General features: G+C 39.9%; 1 protein-coding gene across 7 annotated transcripts in view; it reads right to left on the reverse strand.

Annotated features, from left to right (window-relative positions):
- Wdr59 (WD repeat domain 59) overlaps window positions 1-25,787 on the reverse strand; it is a 123,732-nt gene extending 97,945 nt beyond the window's left edge. For 2 of the 7 annotated variants that reach the window (XM_053784554.2, XM_053784555.2), the window contains exons 1-10: window positions 23,003-23,817; window positions 21,058-21,107; window positions 16,481-16,619; window positions 14,572-14,776; window positions 13,191-13,381; window positions 12,760-12,852; window positions 11,510-11,749; window positions 10,631-10,715; window positions 9,628-9,717; window positions 5,474-5,665 (exon numbers count right to left, since the gene is read on the reverse strand). In XM_053784554.2, the coding sequence (XP_053640529.2) occupies window positions 5,474-5,665; window positions 9,628-9,717; window positions 10,631-10,715; window positions 11,510-11,749; window positions 12,760-12,852; window positions 13,191-13,381; window positions 14,572-14,776; window positions 16,481-16,619; window positions 21,058-21,107; window positions 23,003-23,701 (1,984 nt within the window). In that variant the 5' untranslated portion in view covers window positions 23,702-23,817. Of the gene's footprint in view, window positions 1-5,473; window positions 5,666-9,627; window positions 9,718-10,630; window positions 10,716-11,509; window positions 11,750-12,759; window positions 12,853-13,190; window positions 13,382-14,571; window positions 14,777-16,480; window positions 16,620-21,057; window positions 21,108-23,002; window positions 23,881-25,581 lie in introns of those variants that run through there. The other 5 variants (XM_053784557.2, XM_053784553.2, XM_053784556.2 and 2 more) reach the window with 5 other exon arrangements.

The raw sequence follows: 25,787 nt of genomic DNA on the forward strand, positions 1-25,787 counted from the left end.
TGGGCCACCCTGCCTTGGTGGGATACGGCCGGTTTGTTGAAAAAAAAAAAAGTTTACTGAGTATACCAGGAAAAGTGTATGGTAGGGTTATAACTGAAAGAATTAGAAGTAAGACAGAATGTAGGATTGCGGATGAGCAAGGAGGTTTCAGAGTGGGTAGGGGATGTGTAGATGAAGTGTTTATATTGAAGCATATATGTGAACAGTATTTGTGTGCGAGGGGCTTGGACTTCCAGCAGGCGTGCGTGAGCGTGTTTGATAGGAGTGAATGGAGACGAATGGTTTTTAATACTTGACGTGCTGTTGGAGTGTGAGCAAAGTAACATTTATGAAGGGGTTCAGGGAAACCGGCAGGCCGGACTTGAGTCCTGGAGATGGGAAGTACAGTGCCTGCACTCTGAAGGAGGGGTGTTAATGTTGCAGTTTAAAAACTGTAGTGTAAAGCACCCTTCTGGCAGGACAGTGATGGAGTGAATGATAGTGAAAGTTTTTCTTTTTCGGGCCACCCTGCCTTGGTGGGAATCGGCCAGTGTGATAATAATAAATAAAAAAATATTTAGAAAAAGGTACGAAAGTTTTTATTGCATTTATGGATTTAGAAAAGGCATATGATAGAGTGGATAGAGGAGCAATGTGGCAGATGTTGCAAGTACAGTGGACCCCCGCTTAACGATCACCTCCCAATGCGACCAATTATGTAAGTGTATTTATGTAAGTGCGTTTGTACGTGTATGTTTGGGGGTCCGAAATGGACTAATCTACTTCACAATATTCCTTATGGGAACAAATTCGGTCAGTACTGGCACCTGAACATACTTCTGGAGTGAAAAAATATCGTTAACCGGGGGTCCACTGTATATGAAATAGGTGGTAAGTTACTAAATGCTGTAAAGAGTTTTTATGAGGATAGTGAGGTTCAGGTTAGGGTGTGTAGAAGAGAGGGAGACTACTTCCTGGTAAAAGTAGGTCTTAGACAGGGATGTGTAATGTCACCATGGTTGTTTAATATATTTATAAATGGGGTTGTAAAAGAAGTAAATGTTAGGGTGTTCGGGAGAGGGGTGGGATTAAATTATGGGGAATCAAATAGAAAATGGGAGTTGACACAGTTACTTTTTGCTGATGATCCTGTGCTTATGGGAGATTCTAAAGAAAAGTTGCAAAGGTTAGTGGATGAGTTTGGGAGGGTGTGTGTAGGTAGAAAGTTGAAAGTGAACACAGATAAGAGTAAGGTGATGAGGGTATCAAATGATTTAGATAAAGAAAAATTGGATATCACATTGGAGAGGAGTATGGAAGAAGTGAATGATTTCAGATATTTGGGAACTGACTTGTCAGCGGATGGGTTTATGAAGGATAAGGTTAACAATAGAACTGATGAAGGAAAAAAGCTGAGTGGTGCATCGAGGTATCTGTGGGGACAAAAAATGTTTTCCATAGAGGCCAAGAAGGGAATGTACAAAAGTATAGTGGTACCAACATTAATGTGTTAGTACCACTATACTACAATGTGTGGTGTAAATATTATGCAGAGAATTCATAATGTGGAAATTAGGAGTAGGTGTGGAGTTTATAAAAGTATTAGTCAGAGGGCTGAAGAGGGGTTGTTGAGGTGGTTTGGTCATTTAGAGAGTCTGGATCAAAGTAGAATGATGTGGAGAGGGTATAAATCTGTAGGAGAAGGAAGGAGGGGTAGGGATCGTCCTCGAAGAGGTTGCATGGAGGGGGTAAAGGTTTTGTGGGCGAGGGACTTGGATTTCCAGCAAGCATGTATGAGCGTGTTAGATAGGAATGGAGACGAATGGTTTTTGGGACCTGACGAGCTGTTGGAGTGTGAGCAGGGTAATATTTAGTGAAGGGATTCAGGGAAACCGGTTATTTTTATATAGCCGGACTCGAGTACTGAAAATGGGAAGTACACTATGCCAGCACTTTAAAGGAGGGGTTTAGGATATTGGCAGTTTGGAGGGGCATGTTATAAATGCTTCTAAACTGTTGCATCTGAGTGCCTCTGCAAAAACAGTGATTATGTGTGAGTGAGGTGAAAGTGTTGAATGATAAAAGTATTTTCTTTTTGGGGATTTTCTTTTTTTTTTTTTGGGTCACCCTGCCTCGGTGGGAGACGGGCGACCAGTTGAAAAAAAAAAAATTATTTTTTTTTAAACACCGGCTGTCTCCCACCAAGGTAGGGAAGTGCTAAACCCATAAGTCATACAGCATTTAGGGAACAAGATATAACCAAGTTTGATCCAAGGGAAGGGGAGAGAGGTTCAATTCCTTGAATCAAAATCCCTTTGCTAGCATCAAGGCACCCTCCTGAAGGGAAACTACTTCATAAATAAACACAATAACCCGTGGTAGTGCCTCCAGCTCAAAAATAAAGTACAAAAGTTATTTCCCAGCATGAATGGAAATATTCAGCATGATTCCTTATACCTGTTACAAATCTTCACCTAGAGGTAAGTAGGTACCTATATGTTAACCAACTGTTGTGGGTGGCATCTCTTGAAGGATGTTAATATACCTTAAACAATGACTAGACTTTGAAATGAGCTGAGGTAGGATAATGTATTTGTGACTGTAAATTCAACTGCACCTGGAGAAGAGAGGAATGCAGAGGAGAGAGAGAGATTTTGGGAGATGTTAAGTGAATGTATAGGAGCCTTTGAACCAAGTGAGAGAGTAATTGTGGTAGGGGACCTGAATGCTAAAGTAGGAGAAACTTTTAGAGAGGGTGTGGTAGGTAAGTTTGGGGTGCCAGGTGTAAATGATAATGGGAGCCCTTTGATTGAACTTTGTATAGAAAGGGGTTTAGTTATAGGTAATACATATTTTAAGAAAAAGAGGATAAATAAGTATACAAGATATGATGTAGGGCAAAATGACAGTAGTTTGTTGGATTATGTATTGGTAGATAAAAGACTGTTGAGTAGACTTCAGGATGTACATGTTTATAGAGGGGCCACAGATATATCAGATCACTTTCTAGTTGTAGCTACACTCACAGTAAAAGGTAGATGGGATACAAGGAGAATAGAAGCATCAGGGAAGAGAGAGGTGAAGGTTTATAAACTAAAAGAGGAGGCAGTTAGGGTAAGATATAAACAGCTTTTGGAGGATAGATGGGCTAATGAGAGCATAGGCAATGGGGTCGAAGAGGTATGGGGTAGGTTTAAAAATGTAGTGTTAGAGTGTTCAGCAGAAGTTTGTGGTTACAGGAAAGTGGGTGCGGGAGGGAAGAGGAGCGATTGGTGGAATGATGATGTAAAGAGAGTAGTAAGGGAGAAAAAGTTAGCATATGAGAAGTTTTTACAAAGTAGAAGTGATGCAAGGAGGGAAGAGTATATGGAGAAAAAGAGAGAGGTTAAGAGAGTGGTGAAGCAATGTAAAAAGAGAGCAAATGAGAGAGTGGGTGAGATGTTATCAACAAATTTTGTTGAAAATAAGAAAAAGTTTTGGAGTGAGATTAACAAGTTAAGAAAGCCTAGAGAACAAATGGATTTGTCAGCTAAAAATAGGAGAGGAGAGTTATTAAATGGAGAGTTAGAGGTATTGGGAAGATGGAGGGAATATTTTGAGGAATTGTTAAATGTTGAAGATAGGGAAGCTGTGATTTCATGTATAGGACAAGGAGGAATAACATCTTGTAGGAGTGAGGAAGAGCCAGTTGTGAGAGTGGGGGAAGTTCGTGAGGCAGTAGGTAAAATGAAAGGGGGTAAGGCAGCCGGGATTGATAGGATAAAGATAGAAATGTTAAAAGCAGGTGGGGATATAGTTTTAGAGTGGTTGGTGCAATTATTTAATAAATGTATGGAAGAGGGTAAGGTACCTAGGGATTGGCAGAGAGCATGCATAGTTCCTTTGTATAAAGGCAAAGGGGATAAAAGAGAGTTCAAAAATTATAGGGGGATAAGTCTGCTGAGTATACCTGGTAAAGTGTACAGTAGAGTTATTATTGAAAGAATTAAGAGTAAGACGGAGAATAGGATAGCAGATGAACAAGGAGGCTTTAGGAAAGGTAGGGGGTGTGTGGACCAGGTGTTTACAGTGAAACATATAAGTGAACAGCATTTAGATAAGGCTAAAGAGGTCTTTGTGGCATTTATGGATTTGGAAAAGGCATATGACAGGGTGGATAGGGGGCAATGTGGCAGATGTTGCAAGTGTATGGTGTAGGAGGTAGGTTACTGAAAGCAGTGAAGAGTTTTTACGAGGATAGTGAGGCTCAAGTTAGAGTATGTAGGAAAGAGGGAAATTATTTCCCAGTAAAAGTAGGCCTTAGACAAGGATGTGTGATGTCACCGTGGTTGTTTAATATATTTATAGATGGGGTTGTAAGAGAAGTAAATGCGAGGGTCTTGGCAAGAGGCGTGGAGTTAAAAGATAAAGAATCACACACAAAGTGGGAGTTGTCACAGCTGCTCTTTGCTGATGACACTGTGCTCTTGGGAGATTCTGAAGAGAAGTTGCAGAGATTGATGGATGAATTTGGTAGGGTGTGCAAAAGAAGAAAATTAAAGGTGAATACAGAAAAGAGTAAGGTTATGAGGATAACAAAAAGATTAGGTGATGAAAGATTGAATATCAGATTGGAGGGAGAGAGTATGGAGGAGGTGAATGTATTCAGATATTTGGGAGTGGACGTGTCAGCGGATGGGTCTATGAAAGATGAGGTGAATCATAGAATTGATGAGGGGAAAAGAGTGAGTGGTGCACTTAGGAGTCTGTGGAGACAAAACTTTGTCCTTGGAGGCAAAGAGAGTATAGTTTTACCAACGCTCTTATATGGGTGTGAAGCATGGGCGATGAATGTTGCAGCGAGGAGAAGGCTGGAGGCAGTGGAGATGTCATGTCTGAGGGCAATGTTTGCTGTGAATATAATGCAGAGAATTCGTAGTTTGGAAGTTAGTAGGAGGTGCGGGATTACCAAAACTGTTGTCCAGAGGGCTGAGGAAGGGTTGTTGAGGTGGTTCGGACATGTAGAGAGAATGGAGCGAAACAGAATGACTTCAAGAGTGTATCAGTCTGTAGTGGAAGGAAGGCGGGGTAGGGGTCGGCCTAGGAAAGGTTGGAGAGAGGGGGTGAAGGAGGTTTTGTGTGCGAGGGGCTTGGACTTCCAGCAGGCATGCGTGAGCGTGTTTGATAGGAGTGAATGGAGACAAATGGTTTTTAATACTTGACATGCTGTTGGAGTGTGAGCAAAGTAACATTTATGAAGGGGTTCAGGGAAACCGGCAGGCCGGACTTGAGTCCTGGAGATGGGAAGTGCAGTGCCTGCACTCTGAAGGAGGGGTGTTAATGTTGCAGTTTAAAAACTGTAGTGTAAAGCACCCTTCTGGCAAGACAGTGATGGAGTGAATGATGGTGAAAGTTTTTTCTTTTTCGGGCCACCCTGCCTTGGTGGGAATCGGCCAGTGTGATAATAAAAAAAAAAAAAATTCAACTGCAAAACATCTGTTTAACATCTACATACTGTTTAGAAAACTGGTCACTGGTGGCAAGACTGGTACATTAGCTGTCCCTGTGTCTCCAGTAAACTGATCGTTAGTCAGTGATCCTTGTAATTCATCATATGTCTGAGGGGCATCAGATGTGGCTAATCCAATTTCAGGAGAATTTTCATGACTTGCTCTTTCTGTATTTTCTGCATTCTGTTGTGTACACTCTGAAAGTAATACAAAAGATACACACTGATAAACCTACCAACTACTCCAGCTTTTCTTTCTATAGTTCTAAACATCCTACTTCCTCCTGATATTTATATAACAGGAAACCACATGAAGGAAGTCTCCAGACTCTTTATAACAAATTTTTAATTAGTAATTGATTACATACCATTTTATCTCTCTAATTGTGATATTAAACACACTGTACTGTATAACCTCTTTACTGCAAAGTGAAAAATGAAAGATGAAAACAAGAATATTTCACAGCTAAAACAACAATTAGTCTAAGCCACAGGAGTTGTCATAGGTCAGACACCCTATTACAAGAAGGTCTTGCATATACAGCACCTCTTTTCAGTGCTCCACATTTTCGTTGGCCTCCAGTTGAGCCACTGTTCATTATGTTCAGTGCATTTACATCTGCACTGCCATTATCACCATTTTCTTACAGCAGTTGCGTATTTGAAGGACAACCAGCGCCATGGTTGGAGCTGTATGAACAGGACCCTCCTGTATTTTTCTCCTTTATATTACTGCTCTCAATTTGAGAAATACAATTACAGTACAAATATTTAAATTCTAAAACATCCACTAATACTTCACTACATATTACATAAGTGTGACCCAAGAGTAGCCATTCTAAATAGATTGTCAGTAAGGAGAGACATGCATTATGACAAAAGAATCTTGGAAACAATAGTTGACAAAAGGCATCAAGCCGTTCCTTCACACTATTATCAGTTGTGATACAATATCAGCTCCAAACTAGCATGGGAAAAAAATATTTATTGTTATTCAGGGAAACAAAAACCAGACACAAGCAGTCAATATCATAAATGATTCCATTACAACTAGGAAAGAAATTTATAAAACTAAAGAATTCTTACTGGCATTTTTAAGAGCAGCAGCAATTGTAAACTGATAATAAGCGTGTTAGTAGTTTAACCCTTAAACTGTCCAAACGTAGATCTACGTTTTTTCAACATTTGAAAGTATGTAAAAAACGTAGTTTTTTTTTTTTTTACATTAGAAAGCATGTAAAAAACTCAGATCTATGTTTTTTTTTGTTATACGTATTTGAAAATACGTAAAAAAACATAGATCTACTTTTGGAGCACTATGCATGTGAACGTAGATCTATGTTTGGACAGTTTAAGGGTTAGACATGAGGAAATGAATAGCAGGATATTGCTCCACATAGACTATATTGTATAAATTAGAGCAAATAATCGTTTTTCTTTAGGTAATAGGTTGGTAAACAGCAACCCCCCAGGGAGGTACTACCGTCCTGCCAAGTGAGTGTAAAACGAAAGCTTGTAATTGTTTTACATGATAGTAGGATTGCTGATGTCCTTTTTTCTGTCTCATAAACTTTCAAGATTTCAGGTACGTCTTGCTACTTTTACTTACACTTAGGTCACACTACACTACACATACCTGAAATCTTGAAAGTTTATGAGACAGAAAAAAGGACATCAGCAATCCTACTATCATGTAAAACAATTACAAGCTTTCGTTTTACACTCACTTGGCAGGACGGTAGTACCTCCTGGGCGGTATATGTACAAGCATATATATACACACCCCTCTTGTTTTCTTCTATTTTCTTTCTAGTTCTTGTTCTTGTTTATTTCCTCTTATCTCCATGGGGAAGTGGAACAGAATTCTTCCTCCATAAGCCATGCGTGTTGTAAGAGGCGACTAAAATGCCGGGGGCAAGGGGCTAGTAACCCCTTCTCTTGTATAAATTACTAAATTTAAAAAGAGAAACTTTTGTTTTTCTTTTTGGGCCACCCTGCCTTGGTGGGATATGGCCAGTTTGTTAAAATATATATAAATATATATATATATATATTGCCTATGCTCTCATTAGCCTATCTATCCTCCAATAGCTGTTTATATCTTTCCCTAACTGCCTCCTCTTTTAGTTTATAAACCTTCACCTCTCTCTTCCCTGATGCTTCTATTCTCCTTGTATCCCATCTACCTTTTACTCTCAGTGTAGCTACAACTAGAAAGTGATCTGATATATCTGTGGCCCCTCTATAAACATGTACATCCTGAAGTCTACTCAACAGTCTTTTATCTACCAATACATAATCCAACAAACTACTGTCATTTTCCCCTACATCATATCTTGTATACTTATTTATCCTCTTTTTCTTAAAATATGTATTACCTATAACTAAACCCCTTTCTATACAAAGTTCAATCAAAGGGCTCCCATTATCATTTACACCTGGCACCCCAAACTTACCTACCACACCCTCTCTAAAAGTTTCTCCTACTTTAGCATTCAGGTCCCCTACCACAATTACTCTCTCACTTGGTTCAAAGGCTCCTATACATTCACTTAACATCTCCCAAAATCTCTCTCTCTCCTCTGCATTCCTCTCTTCTCCAGGTGCATACATGCTTATTATGACCCACTTCTCACATCCAACCTTTACTTTAATCCACATAATTCTTGCATTTACACATTCATATTCTCTTTTCTCCTTCCATAACTGATCATTCAACATTACTGCTACCCCTTCCTTTGCTCTCTCTCAGATACTCCAGATTTAATCCCATTTATTTCCCCCCACCGAAACTCCCCTACCCCCTTCAGCTTTGTTTCGCTTAGGGCCAGGACATCCAACTTCTTTTCATTCATAACATCAGCAATCATCTGTTTCTTGTCATCTGCACTACATCCACGCACATTCAAGCATCCCAGTTTTATAAAGTTTTTCTTCTTCTCTTTTTTTAGTAAATGTCTACAGGAGAAGGGGTTACTAGCCCATTGCTCCCGGCATTTTAGTCGCCTCATATGACACGCATGGCTTATGGAGGAAAGATTCTTTTCCACTTCCCCATGGACAATAGAAGAAATAAAGAAGAACAAGAGCTATGTAGAAAAAGGAGAAAAACCTAGATGTATGTATATATATATGCATGTGCATGTATGTGAAGTGTGACCAAAGTGTAAGTTGGAGTAGCAAGATATCCCTGTTATCTAGCGTGTTTATGAGACAGAAAAAGACACCAGCAATCCTACCATCATGCAAAACAGTTACAGGTTTCCATTTCACAGTCATCTGGCAGGACGGTAGTACTTCCCTGGGTGGTTGCTGTCTACCAACCTACTACCTATATATAATTTGTGTCCATAACACTTGTGTGCCTTCCACACCACTGTGAAACATGTATTGACAAAGAAATATTTTGATATTTATAATTGTTTCAGGGAGTAATACTCATGGAAACATGAAAATAAGTCACACTCTTTACCTTTGTCAGGTTATCCTAGGTTAAATCTATATAGTGTGCCTATTGGCTGAATTTCACTGATAGTATACAGCAATTTTAACAAACCTGGAATGAAGAAAGTATCTTCCTGGAAGTTCCACACCTTGTTTGCTGGTATGGAAGCTGGAGGTGGAACCATAGAACCTGGTTTTATTATTTACCTATAGTGCTTGTTATTCAGGGTTACCCCATGATGCACTGTGTGGACCTGCCTGGTCTTAGTTTTTGTCAAAGGCATAATAAGGTAGTAAATCAAGACAGTTGTGCTGAGGGCAAAAATATTGGCAGATGGTGCATTTGAAGACACAAAAAATTGTGAGCATTTTTGTCTTACACAGTCCTCACTTGTGAACTAGTACATTACACACAATTAAGGGGGTTAAGTCAAATTCTTAATAACCTTAGATACACCATACCATGGGTGGGGGTTTGAATCCACGATCAGTCTCAAAACTCCAAACCATCGCATTAGCCACTGGGCAACGGTTTGGAGTTTTGAGACTCTCTGACCGCAGGTTTAAACCCCACCTGTGGTATGGTTTGTTTGCAATCGTGTCATTACGATTTTGTGAGTCAAGTTAATCTTAGACATATCAAATGTCAGCAGATTCAGATTGAGGCAAAACTTCCATCACTGCATGAAGACAAGCACCAATAAAGTAAGACTTACGTTGCTTTGTATCCTGTACTGGATCCAATGTATCCTGTTCACCAGTCTTATCTTTCTCATCGAATTTTTCCATGTCACATTCCGATTCCCCTGTAAAATAAATACTATGTAATTAATATGGAGATCTATGACAAAGACTATAGAGGAGTCATTTACACTGACAAAAAGCTCTCAAGTAAGACTAATGAAAACTTCACAGATGACTTCCTCACAATACATAAAAAAAGAAAACTGGGTAACAAGTGATCCTGCTGTTGACTTCTGCGACAGCAAAGAGCATTAAGCATGCTATAGTACGATACATTATAAATGCAGTACATGTAATATGTGAATAATGATTCCTGATTATAGAAAAGTTATTTTATTTATCTCAAGAAACAATAGCAATTATGTGAAGTATTAGAAGCAATAATACCACTACCACAATTCCTACATTCTACAACAGCCTGTATAATACACATTAAATATAAAATAAATCCCAGATGCACAAGCACAGAAAGAATTACAATTTTTTCATCCAGTTATGCACAGTATCTGTCCCAAAGAGCAAGCAAGTTAATGGAATGGGATTTTGTATAGGAATGAAAGCTAGAAACTGATGTAAAAAGAGATATATGCTCACTCAGAGTGTAGTTTTAGAATATTTGATTATGAGCATGATCACATTAAAATCTGGCACCCATGCCCTGACCAAATCGCTAATTCATAACACTGATGTTTTCAAACATATGTACCCTTAAAATGTAACCACATTAGCCTTTGATTACTTACAATATTTCTCAATACAGTACAAGACAGTAATCTATATCATTATTTTTTTTTTAACATGTTGGCCATTTCCCACCGAGGCAGGGTGACCCAAAAAGAAAGAAAAACCCAAAAAGAAAGAAAAAACTTTCATCGTTAAACTTTCACCATCATTCATACATAATCACTCTCTTTACAGAGGTGCTCAGATATGACAGTATATTATACAGAATAAAAATATAAATTCCCAACTCACCTTGGACTGGTGCAGCTTCATTAGCAAATTCACTATCAGTACTTTCTGCAAAAGCAGCATCATCCTCTATATCATGCCCACACAGCTGAAATTATTCAACACATGTAAACTGCACAAGGAAACAAGCAATGATAAATGTATAAAGACACACATACAATGTATGGGAAACCCATGTATAGGATGATTTGCTCACCAGGAACTTTTGGATAGTAAAAACTCTCCTAAATTAAATGTTCTATATGTTGCATGTCTTTTTTATAAGTTCAAAATGTACATACGAATCTACTAATTCTACTGTACAGTGGACCCCCGGTTAACGATATTTTTTCACTCCAGAAGTATGTTCAGGTGCCAGTACTGACCGAATTTGTTCCCATAAGAAATATTGTGAAGTAGATTAGTCCATTTCAGACCCCCAAACATACACGTACAAACGCACTTACATAAATACACTTACATAATTGGTCACATTCGGAGGTAATCGTTATGCGGGGGTCCACTGTATTTCATAAGGGTGAATATAATTTGTTCAAACAAAAGGAAAGGTTGGCAGGAGAGTGAAATGGTTTTGGAGGTGGGAGAGCAGTGCCTGCATTCTGAAGGATGAGTGGGGATGTTGCAGTTGGAGGGAAAATCTGACTGCGATATCAGCACATTTCCTAAAAGATGACAAATGAGTGAATATTGGTGACTGTGTTTTCTTCCTTGAGTCACTCTGCCTTGGTGGGAGACAGGAGACGAGTTAAAAAGATTACAATCATCATGGGTTCTTCTTGCAATCACCTTCCTGCATCACAATGATATTTGTTCAACGAATTTCCATGAAGTTACAGTCACTTGTAAAATGTGACAGTCAACAGTTTAAGTCAGTCAACTTACCCTTTGTAAGTGTTGATCAATTTTCCAAATTCGAAGACTTTGGTCACGAGCCCACGTCACCAACTGGTGCTCTCCAGGGTTATTTGTGTTTTGACGCCATTCAAACTCCAAGACTACATCAGAATGACCTACAAAGGTGTGCACAGGTGCACTCATGTCTGTTACAGACCACAATAAGAGAGAATTTTCACCTCGACGCAGTTGTGGCACCACTACTGTAACAACACCTTCACCAAATGGCTGTAAACAACAACAACTTTTGTTAGTACATGTATTTGCTATCCATAAAAATTTTTAAAAGCTATAAGCATAATATTTAAATTTGGGAATTTTCTTTCTTTTTTGGGTCACCCTGCCTCAGTGGGAGATGGCCGACTTGTTGAGAGAAAAAAAAATAGAAATAAAACAGATACAAAGGTGCACTATCAACATTATTCAAGAAAAGCCACAGGACCAGAACAAGCTTTTATTACACTGATTCTGCTGTGTAGAGCCCCAAGCTTTAACAGGACTGAAAAAGTTGCTCATGGCCTTTTCTCCTGAGCTCTACACAGTAAAACAGTGCCACAATACAAGCTGGCTGGGCACCCGAGTCCTTTGCAATGACTCAATAAGAAAAACAAAAAGCCAATAACTACAAGAGGCTACTGAATTGTCTGCAACCATAAACAGAAAACTAGTAGAATATAAAGACAATAATTATGTAGAACAATCATATATTTTAGATGACTTTTCACTCAGGAACTGAAAAATATCCATTCTGAGGGAGACGGTCTAAAATAAAGGCTTGTTCTATGGTACTTATGACAAGGAAACTTGCACACTACTACTGACAATTTTGACAATCACAAAGCCAACATTCAGCAGTAATATAGAAAAACTATAAAAATAAACCTTTAAATAAATAAATAAAATTAAATCTGAAGAATTAGACACATGTGCAATATCTGAGTATCTTTATTTGTAGATGTTTAGACATCCAGTACCTCTATCAATACAAATTCAAGGACATAATGGGAAGACTGTAGAACTACATACAAAAGATGAGGTAATCAGTCCCTCAGCCTTGTACATAGTTCAATAGTCTTTCCATTATGTCCCTGAATTTGTATTGACAAAGCTACTGGATGGGGAAATGTCTATAAATAAAAATACCCAGGTGTTGCACGTGTCTAATTCTTCATCTTGTCAGTATTGTATACCATTTATGTGCAAAATTAAATATTTTAGCAAAATGATTTATAACATACTGTATATCGGGCACGCCAGACAGGAGACAGTGTGTTGATGAAGTTCTCAGCTTTCCGTGGGTTAGTGATATTAAAGAACTTCACTGTACAATCCTGAAAAAAACATAATAATGGTGTATATGCAGGTTTCTTGGCTTTTACACTGGAAAAGTGGACACACACTCTCCACGAACCTTCCTATCTAGGTTGGGTAAGGTTTGTCAGGAAACAAGACAAATGTTTCTTGATGCAGGTCTTGGTCTTATGATGACTCACAGTTGGAGTTTTTTGTCATATCTTCTGAACTAACATCTCTTAGTCTACAAATATTCTAATTTGAGTTGATACAGTTATCATAGTACTGTAAGATAACTACTTCACTCCATACATACATTTCAAAGATGTAATTATTCCACACTTTCCTTCACAATTCACTGGAAATTATTACTTACATTAGAGGAAGTCACTAGGTGATTCTCATGATTGGGAGACCAGTCCAAGCCTTGGATTTTTGACAAATGTGCAGCAATGTACTGGGCTGGCTGACTAGTTTTGCGATTGTCCCACACACGAATATTACAATCATGGCCAGATGCTAAGAAGTTGTGATTGAGTTTGTTCCATTTTACTTGAGATGCTCCAGCTGGAAGGAAACAATGTGTCAGAAGGAACAAAATTTTTTAACACATCAACCATTGCTCACCAAGGTAGGCCAAACAGTAAAGTTACGTACACCATCATTCATTCAATACTTGCTAAATCTAGACAAAAGTAGACAGTTCTCAGTAGATAGCATCTTGCAGAGGGAGAGAGCCTTCCAAGTTACTATCCTTGCCTCACACACCTAAATAATACACAACAGTTCTTAGTCTAGATAGAAGTAGATAGTTCTTCTCAGCTTGTCATAAAAACACAAACATCATAATTACAATGTCCCACTAAATTGTAACAGTTCCACCCATCTTTCAAACAGTAGGCACTATACTTCCCACCTCCAGGAATGAATTTCAGATAACTAGTTTCTCCAATCTCTTCATAAATGTTACCTTGCTCACACTCCAACAGCCCATCAAACATGAAAACTATTTGTCTCCACTCATTCAGATCTAACTTGCACATGCACACTTGCTGGATGCTCAAGACTTTACCACTTACAACTTTCCTCACCCACTCCCTCCACCTCTTCTTGAACAGACCTCTTCCCCTCCTTCCTTCCACTCAAGATTTATAGACCTTATTTGTCATCCAATTAAGATGCATCCTTTCAAATGTCCAAAAATCCTTGACAACATCTACTCTGTGGAAAGGATACCTTTTGTATCCCATATACTGTCTAATTACCACACTCCTAATTCTTTTCATAATGTTCACACCATATGTTGCTCTCAAACATGTCATCCCCACTGCCACTAGCCTCCTCACTGCAACACTGAAACAACATTCCTCACACATAATAGGTGTTGTAACCACTATTCTCTTGTACATTCCCATTTTGCCTGCCTCCATAAATATTTTTTTTCTTTCCACAGATGCCTCTGCACTCACAAAATTGTAATAATATAGGAAAGAGTTTATTTAAGTAACAAAATGTTTCGGATCACCTTACTTAATATTTTTTTGTCACACCATCCATATCTCACAATGGTAGGGCGACTTAAAAAAAATGAAACATCCACCATCATTTATCCAACAATATTTTGCCAGAAGAATGTAGACATCTCAATTCAAATGATCCTCCAAACTGTAACATCCTCTTTTGGTCACTCTACCCTATTAAGAAATGGCCCATAAGGTTAAAAAAAAAAAAATTATTGAATATCACTGAACATTTACCAATAGCTGAAAGTGAAGCAACTGGCTTGCGAGTTTCTCTTGTGTCCCATATGTGAACAAAGGTGTCGATTGAACAGGTTGCTAAAACATGGGGGTCAAATCGGTGCCAGTTGAGGTCTGTGATGGTTCGTGTGTGGGCTCGGAGAGAGGTAGTCCCATTCAAACTTCCTTCAGTCCACTGACAAATTTCTGCTCGTTCCCCTGACTATAACAAAAATAAGACTATTAACCACGTTAAGACAAAAAGGTTATGATACACTAGTTTCTGAGCTAAAAAAAATATGAAAATAAAAAAAAAATTGTCTAGCAAAATCCCACAAAGATTTATCACTTATAAATTTAAGAACAAGTGCTGTATTATCATCCAGGAGTAGATCTTTCTAATCAAAAAATGTCCACAAAGTTCAAGTCTTCTTCTCATGAGCCGATTACAATTTTTTAATCAAGAAAAATGAAGAAACGAAAAATACATAGTACAGTTATGTGCTGAACTGTTGCAAAAGTCCTACTATTTATATCAACTGAGAGATGCTTGGTTCTTAGTATGTATCTCTTAGTATCAGGCCTTGATCCACCAGGAGGCCTGGTCAAGGACTGGGCCATGGGGGAGCTGACCCCCCCAGAACACCTTCCATGTAGGCAAGTATCTTAACAGAATGAACTATTTGACCTAAATGAGTGCCATACTGCAACTCATCACAGTGTTTGAACCATATCTCTGTGATAATATAACTGAGGGTGGGAAGAGGACTGATGCTGGGATTATAGTAGTATTCAGTATTAACATAATGGCAACAACCATGTGTGATTTTTTTAAGGTTTTTAATTAATGGGCCACCATTTATTAGCAACTCTTTTTTCAAATCTTTGCAAAAAAAATTATAATAATTTAGCCATTCCTGAAGCAATAACTAAAAAAATAATTTTTCATATAACTTCATTCATACAAATAGTATTATAAGGAGTTATGCATGCTAGTACATGGTAGATGATCCAAGGTGACCATATACGACTTGCATACGTTCTATTTAATGTACTAATTATGCTATGATTAAGACTTGTTACTCAGTTGAGGGTAAGTATTGTATCATGAAATAAACTTGAAAGTCACTCTTCACTTCCATATTATATAACAAACAGATAAGATGTATTTCATTTTATAAATTGCATCATTTTTCTAAACATGCATGGATTTGGTTGAATAAATACAAAATTCACAGCCTGGGAGAAAAGGGATTTGCATAACCCAACCCTCCTTGCAGTCTGAGGTAAGGTCAACAGGTGTTAGTGCTTGGTGGAAAATATGCGTCTGCAAAGATTGTAAAGTTGTCACCAGAGTTTTTTCTGAAATATCTTCGTGGTCAGTTAAGTTCTAGAACTAGTAAATTATAGTTTATTGTTAAAATAGTGTTAAAGTGGTCTATCATAAATTGATCAATTTATTATCGTAGAGGAATTAACTGCTGCCATATTAACTAACTTATTGTTTTTTAATAAATTTTAAGTAAACTTTTTGAACTGGTACTTTTCCATAATCAACCCCAAAATAATGTAATATAATCAATAGGCCTCAAATTCAATTACTAGCCAAATAATAACACTTACCAATATACAAAGCTGCCATTAGTTAAAGATTACACTGAATGCAGATAAATGGTTTAGAGAACCGGCAAGTTGATAAATTAGACACGTGTGCAGCACTTGGGTATCTTTATTGTGGAAACGTTTCACCACACAGTGGCTTCATCAGACTGAGGGACTGATTACCTCAAACTCCTTCTGATCTTCACCATTCTTCTTTGTATTAGACTGAGAGCCACTATGTAGTGAAACATTTCCACAATAAAGATACCCAGGTGTTGCACGTGTCTAATTTATCAAAGATTACATTAAGATATCAAGCACCTACCGCAAGCACAAAGGTGTGTCCCTGAGACTGTATTGGATTCCACTCAGCAGCTGTTACATCATATTTCTGCCGCGTTCTGCTGACTCTCTTGACAACCTCAGATGGCTTATTCAGTGATATAAGCGCTAGATTTCGGCGGCTGAAGTAATGTTGTAATGAGAAATGATGAAAGATTTATAAACAAACAAACTTGTTTAAACTTTTTTTTCATTTACAGAGCACCACCAATAACCCAAATTACATTACATAAAAAATATTTTTCCATGTATCATACTACTGTTATCCTTAGTTCCTAAAAATACTCTTATCTCTGCTCTTTGCCTATAAGAAATGAGGTGAATCAAACACAAGAGAAGCCCTAATGTCATTCATATTTATTATCCCTTACATATAGTGCATTTAGGTCAGATTCACTACACATTATATAATCACTCTCCTAATTTTATATACAGTACTTAGGAGTGTCTTCTATAACATCTGTCAATGTTGTCTGTAGCCTTCCTCTCCACCTTGTACCCTCTTCTGAGCCATAATATATACTAAACCCTTGTACAAAAAAATCTCACACTGTACAATATCCTGGTAACATACCAAAAAGTGCAACCAGGGTAGACCTTCACAGATTTATGTGCAAAATTTGGGTTTTCACTACTACATGCTGTAGAATTTTCATTTGCCAGCAAAACCTGGTCTTATAACAAGAGCATTTCATGAGCACCATTTCTTCCCTCCAGTGACCTCCCTCAAACATCTACATTCTGGGAGCACCTTGCACTTCACTCACTATTTTGGATTTTCATTATTATCTGGTGTCTGAATATTAACCATGGAACACATGAAGAATGCTAGTGATGGTGGAAGGGCAAAGAAGTGCAAATCTGGGACTGCATTGTAAGTTTATTTAGGTAGAGGTGCACATAAATACAATTAACCCCTTGACTGTCACAACTCCCAATCCTGAGGTGTTTCCTGGTGTCGCAAAATTTAAAAAAAAAATAATTTTTCTTATAAAATGATAGAGAATCTTTTCCCGATTGTATGACACCAAAAACACGAAATTTAATGGAAAACTGACGGAATTACGCTCTCGTGAAGTTAGCGACCTCGGCGATATTTACAAATCGGCGATTTCGCCCACTTTGAGCCCTATTTTCGGCTAATTCCTTTGTTCCAGTCAACCAAACTCATAGCTATTTCTTTAGGGCTAATTCCTTTGTTCCAGTCAACCAAACTCATAGCTATTTCTTTAGAACTCTGTTTTTTCTATCGACTGAGTATAAGAAACTGCCCATTTACCAATTTCAACTACCCAATAACGTGGTCAGAAATTTGCAATTTCGCCAATTTCACGAAAATTAAAAAATATGACAATTTCAAAATAAGGTCCAGAATGAACAATGCAGACATTCCTGGCTCTAAAATAACATTTTCTTTGTTCATCAGTCATGTCTCCAGGCCCCTCTGATATTACTCTTGCTTTCTATTTTGAATTTTTATTCAAACAAAAAATAGAAGATTTACTATTATGTAGACTACTGCAATACTGTAATAATTGTATAAATAACATCAACCCATTCATGACTGCATATTAGAATGGCTAGTTGGACATTTATTGGACAATGACATCATTTGTTTACTTTTGAACATCGGCAAAAATCAAATATTTCCCCTACTTTGAGCTCCATTTCCAGGTTCTTTTTATAGGAAAATCAATCAAAATTACCTCTATTTCTATAATATGTTTTCCATTCTATCAAATGAGACCAAGAAAACGAGAATACAAATATAAATACTATACGAAAATAGATCACAAAGTCGGCATTTTAATTAAAAAAAACGGTCGTAGTTTTTCTCATTATGCACTGCGTGCTCCAGGATTATTTTTATATGGTGCACACTGACCACACAGACCCATTCTCTCACATGTGGGCCTACCAGCTTTCTCCTTCTTGATTTGAAGCCGCTAGAATTTATGAGTACGGTGAACCCCCGGTTTACGATATTATTTCATTCCAGAAGTATGTTCAGGTGCCAGTACTGACCGAATTTGTTCCCACAAGGAATATTGTGAATTAGATTAGTCCATTTCAGACCCCCAAACATACACATACAAACGCACTTACATAAATACACTTACATAATTGGTCGCATTGGGAGCTTATCGTAAACTGGGGGTCCACTGTATATATACGTCAAACACGGTACCTCGTAAGACGTATATATACGGCCGCGACAGTCAAAGGGTTAAACAAATTATCATACATGGTAACATGTGTAAATTACCCACCAGGATAACCCAAGAAAGTCAGACAAAGTGGTGCCCATGTAATGGAAACTGCCTGAGAGTTTAGCGTGAATGAAGTCACCATTTGTAAAATTGGAAACAATGAGAAAAAATAAGAGCTTACGAGTTAAGTAGTACAGATGTCACTTGCTCAAAAGAATGTCAAAGATGTCAGACAGAAAATTACTTTGTGTTGAGTTGTATTAAGTAAATATAAAAAGTAAGATAATAAAGAAAAAAGCCATATCCTACTGTAGGACTGGGTGAGATAAAAGAGAACCTTCATAGCAATGCAAGTTTAGCTCTAGATAGTTTGAGAATTTTAAGAAGTGTAACTGACATCATAACACAATTTGTTGGTAAAAGTGAGTCAGCTGACCAAGTAGGTAGCTACTTGGTCAATTATCTTCACATTTTCCCTAACAATTCTAGGCAAGCTATATTGTAATATTTTTTACAGTATAATAAAAAAAAATTGGAGAACAGGGAGGAGGGATGTTAACCTTTGTGTTGTCTGGAAACATAACCCTATTTTTCTCATATGTACCTCACTTCATGTATCTCTATTTTATGTCATGTCAGTTTTCAGGACTGTAGCCCCATGTTACAAAATATTTTTACAATTCTCATAACTATTAAAGGATCATGATCCAAAGAACTGGAGTGAGCCAGCCAGTCCAGGCCCTTCCCCCCCCTTGCTTTCTCTTTCTCTCTCCTCTTCAATTCTCTTGTCTCTCTCCTCTCTCTTTTCTCTTCTCTTTCTCTCTCTCCCTTTTCTCTTCTCTTTCTCTCTCTCCCTTTTCTCTTCTCTTTCTCTCTCTCCCTTTTCTCTTCTCTTTCTCTATCTCCCTTTTCTCTTCTCTTTCTCTCTCTCCCTTTTCTCTTCTCTTTCTCTCTCTCCCTTTTCTCTCTCTCTCTCTCTCTCCCTTTTCTCTTTTCTCTCTCTCTCTCTCCCTTTTCTCTTTTCTCTCTCTCTCTCTCTCTCCCTTTTCTCTTTCTCTCTCTCTCCCTTTTCTCTCTCTCTCTCTCTCCCTTTTCTCTTTTCTCTCTCTCCCTTTTCTCTTCTCTTTCTCTCTCTCCCTCTCTCTCCCTTTTCTCTTCTCTTTCTCTCTCTCCCTTTTCTCTTCTCTTTCTCTCTCTCCCTTTTCTCTTCTCTTTCTCTTTCTCCCTCTCTCTCCCTTTTCTCTTCTCTTTCTCTCTCTCCCTTTTCTCTCTCCCTTTTCTCTCTCTCTCTCTCTCCCTTTTCTCTTTTCTCTCTCTCTCTCTCCCTTTTCTCTTTTCTCTCTCTCTCTCTCTCTCTCTCTCCCTTTTCTCTCTCTCTCTCTCTCTCTCTCCCTTTTTTTTTTCTCTCTCTCTCTCTCTCTCTCTCTCTCCCTTTTCTCTTTTCTCTCTCTTTTCTCTTTTCTCTTTTCTCTCTCTCTCTCTCTCTCTCTCTCTCTCTCTCTCTCTCTCACTCTCTCTCTCTCTCTTTCTCTCTATCTCTCTCTCTCTCTCTCTCTCTCTCTCTCTTTTCTATTTTTCTTTTTTCTCTTCTCCTTCCCCCCCCCTCTCTCTCTCTCTCTCTAAATATTTTTACTGTTCTGTGAGCATCATCCTCAGGTATTTAAAACCAATCTCATCTCTTTTTCACTCAATCATAGTTAATAACAAATTGGGAGCAGTAGATAATCATAAACATAATAATCTTTATTTCAGCATGATACAATGTTTATAGAGATGGGTGACATTTAGGCATGCATGTAAAAAGCCCCTTGTTATGCAGAAGGTACAGTAATATGACAGAAGGGAGTTGCTGATAAAGAAGTTGTTGATATGAAAGAAGAACTCTAAAATAAGCCGAGAACAAATATTGAACATGGTGCAATGACTTAAGTTTATATAGGAAATAACGCAGAAAGGAAGACAATAGATAAGATTGGAAAATGAGTAAAATTCTTCGGAGATATGGCTAGTATGAGAGATTTGCCGAACATCTAAATGCAGAAAATAGGCTCTGAGGAGAATTTAAGAGCAACAAACTTCAAATGCCATCAATGTGGTAAAGTGTTCTTGCCATACGAAAAGTATTAACTATGACTCACTTCACACACGTTGAAATTTTACACTACTGTAATGAGATTAGGAGCTCCTCTGTATTTATTCCATCCCATGTCTTTGTGATGGTAATAAGAGATAACAAATATGTACATGTATGTATACAGACACCGATAACTTCCAGGACATTAAACACATTTTTTACCTTCATGAATACTGTGTGTACTATCTTAGAAAATTAAATCATGTGAATGCTTACCCAGCAAGAAGAGTGTATTCTCCACGCCAGTCAAGTGCCATAGCATTGGCCTGTAAAGAAAGGTTTAATCTTTAAGAAAACTCGAGTCTTCCTACCCCCAAGATCAGACTAGTTTTCGAGGGCTGTGATTAAAGAAAGATTTAATCTTTTAGAAAACTGAAGTTCTCCCCACCCCCCATCCCAAGACCAGACTAATTTCTGTTTTAGAAGGCTGCCGATGTTAAAGCTGTATTTATATTTTAGAATCAAATTAAAACTGAAACCTGCTATTTTTTTATTAACCCTGATACAAACAATTTCCTGGTCTTTTCTTTCTAGTATTGTTAGATTCATTAGGGAGCCCTAAACCCTTATCATACAGCACCTGGGGTAATGGTAAGTATTCTGGTGTAGTTCAATGAAGGAAAGCATATACATGTACAGTGAACCCCCGCATAACGATTACCTCCGAATGCGACCAATTATGTAAGTGTATTTATGTAAGTGCGTTTGTACGTGTATGTTTGGGGGTCTGAAATGGACTAATCTACTTCACAATATTTCTTATGGGAACAAATGCGGTCAGTACTGGCACCTGAACATATTTCTGGAGTGAAAAAATATCGTTAACCGGGGGTCCACTGTATCTAATTCCTTAGATCAAGAACCCCTCACTGGCATCGAAGAACCTCCCTTGATAGTTTTATATTTTATAATTTTATTTGAAATACATAATCCTCTCATAATTTATGAAAAAATGTTCAAATGTTAATTGAAAAGCTTTGAATGTAGCTCCAAAATAAAACTTCTAATGAAATTTGGTGCAATGGTATGTTTTAAAAAGGTCCCCTATACTAAACATTGCATTTTAATTTTTTATTCCTATCCTTGACATAAAAATCTGAAAGATGGAGTGTAAAAAAAACAAAAGTAATGCAAGATACTAAAACTAAAAATATAATAATGTTGCAGCATTATCTGCTCATTCTGCATGATGCCAGTGTCTGAAAAGAATAAAAATTTATACATTGTATTGTACTGTACTGTACAGTACTGTAAACTGGAGATGCATCAAGCCTTGTATCCAATGTAAACGAAGTCTTGGAGTGATTCATCAAATCACTCGACATTATTATTGCATTATGGAAGAGAAATGTAAGGGATCTGGGGTAACCACATCAGAAAATATTACACTGAAGGAACATAACAGCAAAATTATCACAGAATCTACACAGTAACCTCCAAAAAATTATACTCTCTAGCCTGGAATATTGTCGTATAATAGCATTCCTGTTTAAGGCTGCATCAACTTAAGGACCTAAATAATTGGAAACCACCTGAAAGTCCCCTAAACTGGACCTCTTTTCTTCCCCAGGATTGCAAAGTTATGCAGTGCAGTATTTTGATCCAAATGAAAACTATAAATATAAAAATGATTGTATTGGAATGTGTAACAAGAAACTATCTCACTGACAACTTCATGCTTATCCTTGGATGCTTGCTTATCAGAGAACTTACTATGAAGTATGTAGCAATACTAGCAGATGCTGGATTAAATTGCTTTATACACAGGCAGTATGTTTGCTTACTGAGGCAAGTAAGACATAGGCTCTGGTGGCCTGGTGGCTAACTCTCTCGCTTCACACGGCGAGGGTCTGGGTTCGATTCCCAGCCAGAGTAGAAACATTGGACGTGTTTCTTTCCATCTGTTGTCTATGTTCCCCATCAGTAAAATGGGTACCTGGGTGTTAGTCGACTGGTGTGGGTCGCATCCTGGGACACTGACCTAATTTTCCCAAAATGTGCCGAAATGCGGAGCATAACAAGGGACTTTCTATATAGTAGTATGTCATTGTTGTCAGATAGGACTGTATACCTTGTACATGTACTTGTAGTAAATAAAGATATTATTATTATTATTATTATTATTATTATTATTATTATATAGGAAGTGCATCTGTCTCACACTCAGCAGATGGAGGATCGAGCTTCCACAATGTCTTGCGTTGAATGATCCATATGGGTTTAGCGCCGCTCTGGAGGTCCCTGTGCACACCACCCCAAGGTCCCTGTGCATGCCACCCTGAGGTTCCTGTGCATGCCACAACGGAGGTCCCCGTACACCCCCATCCTGGAGATCCCTGTGCACACCACCCTGGAGGTCCCTGTGCATGCCACTCCGGATGTCCTTTTGCACACCACCCCGAGGTCCCTGTGCATGCCACCCCAGAGGTCCCTGTGCATGCCATCCTGAGGTCCTTGTGAATGCCACCCGGAGGTCCCTTTGCATGCCACTTTGGAGGTCCCCATCCACGCAACCCCAGAGTCCCTGTACATGCCACCCCGAGGGTTCCGGTGCATGCCACCCCGAGGGTCCCTGTGAACGCCACCCAGAGGTCCCTGTGCATGCCACTTTGGAGGTCCCTGTGCATGCCACCCTGGAGGTCACCATGCACGCCACCATGGTCCCCGTGGATGCCACCCCAGAGGTCCCTGTGAATGCCACCCGAGGTTCCTGTGCATGCCACTCCGAGGGTCCCTGTGCATGCCATCCTGAGGTCCCTGTGAACACCACCCGGAGGTCCCTGTGCATGTCACCCAAGAGGTCACCATGCATGCCACCTTGGAGGTCTCCGTGGATGCCACCCCAGAGGTCCCTGTGCATGCCATTTTGGAGGTCTCTGTGCACACCACCCCGAGGTCCCTGTGCACGCCACCCTGAGGTCCCTGTGCACGCCACCCCAGAGGTACCTGTGCACAACACCCTGAAGGTCCCTGCCTACACTACCTGGAGGTCCGTGTTTATACTACCTGGAGGTCCGTTTATACTACTTGGAAGTCCCTGTCTACACTACCTGGAGGTCCCTGCCTACACTACCTGGAGGTCCCTGCCTACACTACCTGGAGGTCCCTGTCTACCTGGAGGTCCCTGTCTACACTACCTGGAGGTCCCTGTCTACACTACCTGGAGGTCTGTCTACACTACCTGGAGGTCCCTGTCTACACTACCTGGAGGTCCCTGCCTACACTACCTGGAGGTCCCTGTCTACACTACCTGGAGGTCCCTGTCTACCTGGAGGTCCCTGTCTACCTGGAGGTCCCTGTCTACACTACCTGGAGGTCCCTGTCTACACTACCTGGAGGTCCCTGTCTACACTACCTGGAGGTCCCTGTCTACACTACCTGGAGGTCCCTGTCTACACTACCTGGAGGTCCCTGTCTACACTACCTGGAGGTCCCTGTCTACACTACCTGGAGGTCCCTGCCTACACTACCTGGAGGTCCCTGTCTACACTACCTGGAGGTCCCTGTCTACACTACCTGGAGGTCCCTGTCTACACTACCTGGAGGTCCCTGTCTACACTACCTGGAGGTCCCTGTCTACACTACCTGGAGGTCCCTGTCTACACTACCTGGAGGTCCCTGTCTACACTACCTGGAGGTCCCTGTCTACACTACCTGGAGGTCCCTGCCTACACTACCTGGAGGTCCCTGTCTACACTACCTGGAGGTCCCTGTCTACACTACCTGGAGGTCCCTGTCTACCTGGAGGTCCCTGTCTACCTGGAGGTCCCTGTCTACACTACCTGGAGGTCCCTGTCTACCTGGAGGTCCCTGTCTACACTACCTGGAGGTCCCTGTCTACACTACCTGGAGGTCCCTGTCTACACTACCTGGAGGTCCCTGTCTACACTACCTGGGGGTCCCTGTCTACACTACCTGGAGGTCCCTGTCTACACTACCTGGAGGTCCCTGCCTACACTACCTGTAGGTCCCTGCCTACACTATCTGGAGGTCCCTGTCTACACTACCTGGAGGTCCCTGCCTACACTACCTGGAGGTCCCTGTCTACACTACCTGGAGGTCCCTGTCTACACTACCTGGAGGTCCCTGTCTACACTACCTGGAGGTCCCTGTCTACACTACCTGGAGGTCCCTGCCTACACTACCTGGAGGTCCCTGCCTACACTACCTGGAGGTCCCTGCCTACACTACCTGGAGGTCCCTGCCTACACTACCTGGAGGTCCCTGCCTACACTACCTGGAGGTCCCTGCCTACACTACCTGGAGGTCCCTGCCTACACTACCTGGAGGTCCCTGCCTACACTACCTGGAGGTCCCTGTCTACACTACCTGGAGGTCCCTGTCTACCTGGAGGTCTGCCTACACTACCTGGAGGTCTGTCTACACTACCTGGAGGTCTGTCTACACTACCTGGAGGTGTCTACACTACCTGGAGGTGTCTACACTACCTGGAGGTCCCTGTCTACACTACCTGGAGGTCCCTGCCTACACTACCTGGAGGTCCCTGTCTACACTACCTGGAGGTGTCTACACTACCTGGAGGTGTCTACACTACCTGGAGGTCTGTCTACACTACCTGGAGGTCTGTCTACACTACCTGGAGGTCTGTCTACACTACCTGGAGGTCTGTCTACACTACCTGGAGGTCTGTCTACACTACCTGGAGGTCTGTCTACACTACCTGGAGGTGTCTACACTACCTGGAGGTGTCTACACTACCTGGAGGTCTGTCTACACTACCTGGAGGTCCCTGTGCTCGGCAACAACATTTTCGCTGCTCCATCGCACCGCCATATCTTAAAGTTCTGTCTCTTCTATATTATACATCAAGTCTCCTCAGCTTCAACATATTTATACAGTATAAGAAGACACTTATGATGTGTTGAGTGTATCCTGGAGCACAACCACCAGGCAACTACCACTATCCAGCGACCACTATACAGCGA

The sequence above is a fragment of the Cherax quadricarinatus genome, chromosome 60 (assembly GCF_038502225.1).
Source record: "Cherax quadricarinatus isolate ZL_2023a chromosome 60, ASM3850222v1, whole genome shotgun sequence".
In the NCBI taxonomy this organism is placed as follows: Eukaryota; Metazoa; Arthropoda; class Malacostraca; order Decapoda; family Parastacidae; genus Cherax; species Cherax quadricarinatus.